Source organism: Marmota marmota, unplaced genomic scaffold (genome assembly GCF_001458135.2).
Source record: "Marmota marmota marmota unplaced genomic scaffold, marMar, whole genome shotgun sequence".
Classification (NCBI taxonomy): Eukaryota; Metazoa; Chordata; class Mammalia; order Rodentia; family Sciuridae; genus Marmota; species Marmota marmota.
The window spans coordinates 52284999-52295520 of NW_026000037.1; the positions used below are offsets into that span (position 1 = coordinate 52284999).

Genomic DNA, 10522 nt, shown 5'->3' on the forward strand with positions numbered 1-10522 from the left:
ATATATATATATATATATATATATATATATATATATATACCACACATATATACGTTATATAGAATATATAATATATGATATACATATAACATGTGTATATTATATATAATAAGCTGATTTCTTATGAACTCAAAGGTTAAATATATTTTGGTTATGCAAGCTAGAGACAGTGCATATAATATATAAATATTATATATGTGTATATAATATATTATATATGTGATATATAATATATAATATACACGTATATCATATATTATACATAATATATAATATACACATATATACTTTTTTTTATATTCTGGGAACTGAACTTGGGCACTTGGCCACTGAGCCACATCCCAACCCTATTTTATATTTTATTAAGAGACAGGATCTCACTGAGTTACTTAGTTCCTCACCATTGCTGAGGCTGGCTTTGAACTCGGGATCCTCCTGCGTCAGCCTTCCAAGCCACTGGGATTATAGGCGTGCACCACTGTGCCTGGCTTTTTTTTTTATGCATTTAAAGGAATTTTTGTTGTTGGTAGTGATTCATTTAAGTTTTTTGTGGTTATTGGGTTTAGTTCCAACAATGTAACCTATGGATTATGAAGCTATTTTAAGATATTGTACTTGTACTTTTAAAACCTTTATGTTTACTTTTTTCTGAGAGATTCTATCACATTTTGAAGTCTTCAAACATGATCTACATACATGACAAAATTTTGAGTAGAGGGGATTATTGAACATACTTGGTATTCTCTTATTTCAGAGAGAAGATGATTAGATGATTATACATGCTACATCCAAAGCCAGTATCATTCTCTCTCTCTCTCTCTCTCTCTCTCTCTCTCTCTCACACACACACACACACACACACACACACACACATCCCCCATTATTTGCCTAAAATGTTTACAGTGGATCAGTTAAACTGGAAATCTATGGGAGAAAAAGGAAAGCTGAATTGAGAATTAGGAAACATGGACACTAGGGTCAGCTTTATTAAGCAGTTGTGTTATTTCAGGAAAATTATTTAAACTGAGGCTTCAGTTTCCTGATATCTAGAATAAAGGCTAGACACTCTAAAATTCATTCTAGCTACAAAATACGAGAATATTGAACTTTCCTTAATGGACAACTTTTTGAGACAATATTTAGATTCACCACTATTATTTATGAAAGGCCAGATATAGAAATTGGAGGTCATTTATGCTTCATTAAAAGTGATTTGGCAGCTGATTTCTTATGAACTCAAAGGGTTAAATATATTTTGGTTATATAATCATGAGTGTAATATGTATGAGAGAAAAGAGTAGAATCGGATAGACCCAGACTTGTCAAAACTGATAAAAAGAATGAATGCACACATATGGCAGGAATTGATTCATATTGGCAAGTGTTGGAGCTAAAAATAAAGTGCTTAAGGATGGCTAGGAAACAGCTAGAGATAGTGCATGAGGCACCTTGCTCTGTTGGTAGACTGTGAAGCCTGTGCAATGGAATATCCCAGACTACAAAAAAAGCAGATGACTGTCATTTTGACCCAGCACTTCTCTATCATTTGGAATTAAAAAAAAAAAAAAAACAGGTTGCAAATCAGGTAGATTCTATAATTGCCATGTTCCTATGACGACTCACCAGCATAATCAGATTCAGAGCAGACACATACCTAACCCTTTGCATGGTAAATATCTGATTAGCTACTGGTATATCCAACTACTGATTTAAAAATGGAAACATATTTTGTTGTCTCCGTGGGTATGTGGCTGAAAAGAGACAGTAAATGGGTTAATTTAACATTATCTAGTCACATGTACTCTAATAAGGGCTTAGAGCTCAATTCCCACAATTAATGTCCCCAAATCTGTCTTGACTTTGCCTCCTGGAGATTTTTTTTAATTGAGCTGTTAATAAGCTAAGTGCTTAGATGTCAATTATCAGATTGTTTAACTGTCCTTTATCTTGAGGTCCTTAACTTTCAGGAGAAAAGGAAAAAGAGCTAGCTATCATCTTGTGGTATATAACAACCTTCTCTGTTTTTTTTTTTTGTTGTTGTTGTTGTTGTTGTTTTTTCTTACCACTGTCTACATTTTGGGGACTTCGTCTACTCTTATTTGTAAGATATTCCTCGTTTTTTAATTTGTTACAATTTTAAAAACCCTGTACAATTATGTCAGCATTAGTGAAAATAGTTTTTTAGTGCCAAGGTTTTAATCTTAGAAATATATGTGATGTCAAACTTGAGTCTTTTAAAAGTAATTTCATAATAATCATTCAGGATACTTACATCAACAATCAAGAAATCCAGCCAGCACCAGGCGTTAGTGAAATACGTTTGAAATCCATAAGCTACCCATTTGAGAAGCATTTCCAGAATGAATATATAAGTAAAGACCTTGTCAGCGTATTCTAGCATGGTTTTGATAGTCTTTCGCTGTTCAATATATATATCTTCAAAAGCCTGTGAAGCAAGAATACTTCGTTTTACCTTAAATTCTTGCAAAATTGCATAATTTAGTATGAAGCAATAATTTGTATTGGCTAACATCACAAAAGCATTGAACATCAGATAAACTCTTACAGGTAAAACTAACTGAGATGATTTCATGTGGGCTTTTATTTCTGCTTCTCACACCAAAAGGATCTACTTCCATTACTGCTACAAAAACATACTTTTAGTGAGTAACATGAACTCACAAAATAACCTGAGGTTCTGTTAATAAGAGACAGAGGTGGCTTATTCCAACTTTACTTTTTATGATTCCCTAAAGAATCTAGCTTATATTGAAAGAATAAGTTGATTCGCTAATGAAAGCCAAATATACTCTTAGTCCCTAATGTTAAAATTATTATTAGGGATAACTGGATGGTGTGTGCAACAGAATATCTCTAAATGGTTTATCCGTGAGGAAAACATCTGTTAGATAAACACCAGAGCAGAAATTTCATCTGGCTGATTCATGATTCTGATTTGTTTTGAATGGAATTTTGCATAATTAAACCCTGGGTGTCTAGGTCTGCAAGGCACAGCTATTCCTCCACCTTTGACCCTTGAACATAGTCTATGCTCCTAGTATTTTTAGAAAACAAGCAAATTTACTAGAAGCTGATTCTTGCCAATATGCTTTTCACTTACCAAAGCACCGCTACTGAGAAGTATCATGAAGACAATGAAAGTCTCAAACCAGTTGTGCTCAACAATGCTATAGCAGGTTTTCCGAAGATTCCACCAGATTTTTCCTTTGCCTTCTTCTGTGCTTACTTGACAAAAGGGAAACTTTTTAATACACCCTAAAAGAAAACATTAAACATAATAAGTAAAAAATATATTTTAATCTTAAATAATAACAAATAAACTTTTTGCTCACTCCCTACCCCAGTTTCAGTTCATTTCCTAGTAACAGTCAACATCCCTCCTTGTATATGAATCATTTATAGACTTATATATTCAGATAGCTACTTAGAATAAATTCAAGAAAAAACTTTACCCATATTGCTTAACTAAAAATGGTTTCATTCTTCAATACCCAACATGATCTCTTTGTCTTAAGGCCACTGAGGGAAATAGGGTTTTGGTATATTTCTCAGATTGGGCAAAACTACACATTAAAGATGTTTATTCATATTTTCATGTGATCCTGGATTCACTCCGTTTCTTCATGCATGGAAAATCCCACTGTCTTCCCAGGCATCAGCCCCTGTCAGTTTTCTCAAGCTAATTTAATTTCAGCCTCAGTGCTTTTCTTCGTCACACCTAGGACTCATCTTGGCAGTCAGTATCTCTATTCCTTTGTCTTCTGCTTCCTAGATTTCATATTTTTTCTAACTTCTACCCACTGTTCTGCTCTAGCTCTGGACATCTACTCATCAGATTAAATTCAATCACAATAAATCAATAAGTATTGATTTGTATGCAAGACACTACGCTGGTTGCTGTGGGAACAAATATAGCTCACCCTGCCCAGATTCTAAAACACAGCTACATCCCCAAACAGCTCTGGTCAGAGCACAAATTGATGCATTTGAAACTATAGGGGATGAGATGTGATTACTGAGACATCTATAAGTTAGCCATTGCCAATGCATTCTGAAGGGACTGCCATATCAGTGACATGACATTGCAGAATTCCATTTATCTCACAGGGCCAGCTTTCTTACATTCTGGAGTGTGGGAACAACAATAATGACAAAATCTCATTTCACATCCTCTGATTTGTTCCAGCATAGTCTTTGCTATACTATACTCTAGAAATATAGACAGATGAACTTCTTCTTCTTTTTTTTTTTTTGGAAGAGGAAAACAGAGATGAACATGACTTCAATATTTCTTTAAAAGATCTCCTTCAAATGAGGTATATTCAGTCTCTCTAAGGAAGGAGGGGAGACTTGAGAGTTTGTTTACCTTCAGTAAAACAAGCTTCTGGTTTAAGGTCTTCCTCAGGTTCAATTTCAGCCTGTTCACCTTCACGGGGTGGAGCAACATCAACTGTGCTTCCTTCAGATGAGCTGGTTGCATTTAATTTCTGGAAACATAATCCAATTTCAAAGATATGAATTTTCTCCATTTTTATTCATCTAATTGGTAAATGCTCTGTTGGAGTGTCAAAAACTGATAATGGTTGCATTTGATTCTACTAATACTACTGATAATTATTTAAAAATAGTTTAACATAATTGAAGTCCTACTATTCAAAACAATGTGACTACTGACCTAATTCAGACAAAAGGCAAGACAGAAAGAGAGAAAGAAAGACATAGGCTTTAATGTGGATGAATTGGTAAGGAAGGATAATATTAACTTATTTTTTGATGTCACTTTTTATATAAACGCCACATTACATTACTTGCTAACATTAATCCTGTAGCCAAACCAAGAAGAGTTTGATAAAAGTTTGGTATACTGACATCTACTAATGATTATATTAATTAAAATGTGTCAAATCAAATCACAACTTCCACCTCTTTAGATGGAAAATTTCAGTACTGTCCATGTTTCTGTAATTTTAGAAAGGAAGGGCAGCACATTAACATTAGTCACAGTCATTACATTTCAACTTTGAGCTATATTTTTCTCTGGCTTACATAATTTTCTCCTTACTTTACTAGTAGAAAATGATGGATCTCTCTCTCTCTCTCTCTCTCTCTCTCTCTCTCTCTCTCTGCATAAATGAATTCAACACTTGCCAAAGAATTCTAAATTAAATGGAAATTTCTTCATAAATAGCATTGTCTAAGATCTGTATAGACTTTCATTAGAAGTCCACTTTGAATTCAACATTTGATCAGGCTGTGAATTTTTCCTTTAAATAAATCATTGTGACATGCAAAATAGCTAGAAGAGTCACTTTAATGTGACAAGAATAAATACCTAATGTTTTCTGAGATCACTTGGGAAGACATTATGAATGTGCAATGTTTTATAAAAACTGGCACAAAGACAGGACACACAGCCCAACTGAGGAAATGAGAAGGTTTTAAAATGAAAGAATAGCTCATGGATATGTTAATGGTTTCAAAGCCCTCAACTAACTTCAGCAGCTAACTGTTAGGTCACTCTGTCCTAATCTTATGAAAGAGTTAATGTGTTATTTTTAAACGGCCAAATGAATCCCTAAACACAAGTCATACTGGAGAAAATCTGACTCAAAATTTTGATTTATTTAACACATAATGCCAATGTGGTCTATTATTTCAAATCAAAGTTGAAGGGTAACACCCAGATATACTTTCTGTGGTATGATTTTGAAGGTGACAATAACCATTTCCAAGTAAATATATTATGAAAATGACTTTTAAATCAACATATGACTCCATAATACAGTCCTTCCTAGTCTGGAGTATGCTAAAAGGAGAAGTTAGGTCATCATTTTTGACTGATGGTTCTTAGGATTGTTATAAAATGAAAATTTTTTTTTTTTACCATTAAATTCCTCTGCATTTTAGAAACATGGGACTGTCAAGACCTACTTTATTCTCCTGGGATTTATCTGCTTTGTACAGCCAGAGTATCTTTATTCTTCTAGGAAAGGCCTAGGAAAGTTACTACTGGGTATAGTTGTAGTTACCACTGAGTGATCAAGAAGATACTGGATAATTGCTTGGTTGCAGTAACTAACTTCCCTCCCAACTTCACTGATAGTTTATCGGTTGGGCATTTTGGCTTTTGAGGAGCAACAGCAATAATATCTGCTGAATAAATAACACCGGTAAGAAATCAAGTTATTTGGAAGCTATTTATAAAAAGGTTCATGATTCATTTTCTTCCTCTGGGCTAATCCAAACTCAAAAATTTCTTCTGAACCTGGTCATGGTCCACATCCTTCTTGAAGTTTTTCTTTCTTGTATGATTTATCTGTGCTAAATTTTGCAGTACATGTAGTCCATTGTAATTCAGGCCTTTGACCAAATATTTATACCAAGTACACACACATATTATATATCAAAAAATCTGGTATATCACCAATAGAATAGACACCAAATACTTATGCTAGGTTCACAAAGAGTTAATAAATTAATGCCTGAATGCATTTTTATATTACTTTTATGAAGAGAGCTAAAATGTTTAGATAATTTCATCTCTCCTTTTTGATAAAGTATAACTCAGTCATGACCGTAAGAGAAGTCTATGTAATTGTACTAGAAAATGAAATTTACTATTGAATAGAAATTATTTAATTAAAAATACTTTAATGTTAAAAACATATTTCCAAAATGCTTCTCTAAAACCTTGACATTCAATAAAGAATAAAGAAGGAATATAGTAGTAAATATTATATGCATATTCATACAAAAAATATACTCACCCTTCGTTTTCCATTTTTATAATATAATTGGTAAGAGAACTGGCAATATAATGGTGAAGTGTTTAATTTTTCACATTATAATTGTCTATCATATAGTCTACAGTTACCTTATATTTTAAATATAAATAATTATCTAAAACAGTGCTTCATAGCACAAGTAACAAAAGCCACTAACTTGAATGTGATTGAACCGTTTATCAAGGATGAACCTCTGAATGTATTTTGTTATTGATAGTCTGTAGATTTTAAACCTTTGTGAATGTGGCTAACATATTTGGATGTAAATAATCTTGATATTCTAAATAGCTTTGGAGGTTATGTATTCAGACATCGTAAAGTAGAGAGGAATGGTTTTCAGTTAATTCACTTCTATTTGCCTCTCATTATGAGGCACAACATGTCTTTTGAAAAAGATTTTGCCCCCATTCTGCTCTTCTCCAAGAAGCAGAACCCATTTATACCATGAATCATTTTGCTGTCATCCAGGAGGGGTTTTTTCCCCCTCCTAATTATAAGTATAGTTTTTTAAACTTAGGCTCTCGAAGTCTTTCCAAAGAAAGTTTGGTGGCAGGAGAGTGGGGGGTAAGGGGATATTGAACTAAAGGCTGGAAAATAGTAGACAAGAGGTCATTTCCCTAGCAAGGGTTCATGTGAGGCTTCCTTCCCCATAAAGGTTGACATAGAGTCAACTCTTCTAAGATGGACAATTAGGCTCAGTGATGTTTTCCTCTCAGAAATGCTATTACATTGTTTTCTCAACTCCAAGGCTACATCAAGGGGGTGGGTACCGGAGATTGAACTCAGGAGCACTGGGCTACTGAGCCACATTCCCAGCCCTTTAGAGACAGGGTCTCAATGAGTTGCTTAGAGCCTTGCTTTTTGCTGAGGCTGGCTTTGAATTTGTAATCCTCTTGCCTCATCCTCCTGAGCTGCTGGGATGATGGGGTTGAACCGTCATGCCCGGCAAGGATGCATTTTTATGAGGGGAAGTATATATATTTAATCTATGAAATTATAAAAATACTAAACAATTTTAAAATAACAAAAGTGGTGAGTTTACCTGCATTAATAAATTAAAGCTTGAATTGAGTTCTTATTAAGTTACATTAAATTGACCAATATACTGCTTGCTATCCTTTAATCACTACATACATAAAAGTTTACTGTTGTATATTTAAGTTACTAATTTGAAAATTAATTAAGCATTTTTCATTCTTAACATTGATGTAATAGCAATCTATACTAATTCCACATATTTGTATAATCTAACCATGAACATTTTAGCATTCATACTCTAGTAGATGGTAGTTTGTTATAATCTTATTACAGCCACACCAAAAATGACTCCCAAATTTATATAAAAGCATGTAACTGATTTAAAAGCAAATAACTGATAATTAAGTATAAAGAATAACTTACTTTCTTTATATTGCCATAGCTGTGAAACTATAATGACATTAAAAAAAAGCAAAGAAACCTGAAATGAAATTTACCACATTAAGGAACCCAGTGACTAAACTGAATAACTAAAATGAATAGTTGTTTTGAAGTAGTTAAAATGTAATTGTTAATATAGGAATAACAACAGAAAGCTTCCATATAAAACCACATAGTACAAGCCCAAACTTGTTTTCTTGTACTATTTTCTCCCTAAGCCTTCCAATATTTTATGGCATTTAAAAGTTAGATTCCTCCATCCCTTGTAGAAACTCTTGAGTCTACAGAGGGATGATAATTTAGGCTCTACAAATGCACGCTGGAAAGCAGGTTTTGAGATGCAACATTCTCCAGGCCTAATTCAGCCACAAAAAACATGCCTGGCTGTAGCAGAAGCCCGGCGCAATGCTGTGGAAGCTGCACACTGATCCAAGAACCATGTTCTCAAAGACATGGTACCTGAATATGAAGTGTTCAAGAAGTTTACCACCAGTACCACTCAGAAGAATGGGTTATTTCGACATTTAAAAAATGACAGAATTCACAACCAAAAAGGCCATGAGACCATTTTTCCACCTTCTCATATCACATGACCTTGTATGGAAATTCCCCCTTACGATGAATATTACCCTTGATTTTTATCCAATTAAATAATGAAATTTAACTTTCAGAAATGGAAGAGAATGTTAGCAACTGGCCTACTTCCACTGAAATGCGCTCACATTTCATTTATTTTCAGTCAGCTCTTAAATGTTTGACTCTCACAAACTGCTGCATGATTCAAGAGACAAAATAAAAGATTCAGCCATTACAGATTGCCTTTAAAAATCTAGCCATTTCTCCCAAACATTCTGGATTTTGTCTTACTAGTAGAAGAGGAAAGTCTTTTGATCACACATACTATCAGGGCCTTAGTCTGATCTTTGGATATGCATACCCATATCTTGACTTATCATATTTCACTTGAAAAATAGGCAGCCACCTATTGAAGCTGTTTGGTTGCTGGTCTAAGGCAGAAAGAAAATGGCTAATATTTTAATGGCTAATATTTAACCAAATCTCTATTTTTTCTGACCACTTGTCAACTGATTAAAAATATAAACTGCCACCATTTGGTTTTGTTTTGACATATGTTCAGAGCACAACATCATTAGTGCTACTTTTGTTTAAAAATAGCTTGATAGGAACACAATATATGAAACTGAAAATAATTAGATTGTGTTTGAAGAGTAGGGTAAAAGGGCATCAATAGAAATGGTTCTAAATGGTTAACCACAAACCCATCTCTGCCTGTCAGAAAGGACATTTGGGTGACACTGGCAGCATAACAGAGGAATGGAGAGCTCAAGTTGTCCTCCCTTTACTCTTCAAAGTCAAAACAGCATCACGCCTTCCGCAGAAGGGCATGTGCTCAGGACTTCAGTCCCGCATCTCACAGTTCCCATCAAAGCTTCAAAAAGAGGGCATCCTGCAATGAATATGGTATAAAAGACAATTTGCCAGTACCAATTAAATCTAGTCTGCTTGTGTAAAAAAAAAAAAAATCGGATTTTCCTCAGTGAATACTAATGCTATCTTGCACCTAACACTAAGTCAATGTTAAATAAAATTTACATAAATGATTAGAATTTTTTATCATTTATTAATAATCTTATTTCTTAATTTGTTGTATTCTACAGATAAGTCTCCATTTCCCCAGGGAAAAGGAAAATATGTGCAAATTAAACCTAGAAATATCCCCAAACTCTAATTAGATATTCTTTGTACCAAAAGTCCTGGAAAAGTTCAATACTTCTAAAATTTTTACTTTTACTTTATAATTTTCCCTCCCAGAACCTGCACTTTGGCTGAGCTATGAAAAGGAGAAAGTAGATTCTAGAAGGTTAACTAAAGGCTTAGTTAACCCACAAAGCTACAGTAATCTTGGGAGATGCCCTTAACTCCTAATGAAACTATAATTAATAATCAAAAGTAGTAAATTCTCCAAGTTTCTTTTTTGCCTGCTCGGTTTTGCGTAGAATATTGATGAAGAAATTAACATACATAAGGAAAATTCCAAATGAGTACATTAAACCAATTAATAATCAGGATGTAATGAATTTTTTCTTTCTATATCATGATATTTTCCTTCTTTAAATTACTTTACAAAGATCATTATGGTTTTACAGATACTCAAATCAACAACTTTCCTAACCTACTGAAAATCCAAGATATGTGGTGTCCAAATGCATAAACAGACTATGGCCCTTATTCTCCAAAAACTCAATGTTTACCCTACTTTTTTTTTTTTTTTTAGA

General features: G+C 33.6%; 1 protein-coding gene across 6 annotated transcripts in view; it reads right to left on the bottom strand.

Moving 5' to 3' along the window:
* LOC107136895 (sodium channel protein type 1 subunit alpha) overlaps window positions 1-10522 on the bottom strand; it is a 939664-nt gene that overhangs the window by 14262 nt on the left and 914880 nt on the right. For all 6 annotated transcript variants that reach the window (XM_048812402.1, XM_048812401.1, XM_048812399.1 and 3 more), the window contains 3 exons: window positions 4388-4508; window positions 3122-3276; window positions 2273-2446 (listed from right to left, as the gene is read on the bottom strand). In XM_048812402.1, coding sequence (XP_048668359.1) covers window positions 2273-2446; window positions 3122-3276; window positions 4388-4508 — 450 coding nt within the window. The remainder of the gene's footprint in view (window positions 1-2272; window positions 2447-3121; window positions 3277-4387; window positions 4509-10522) is intronic.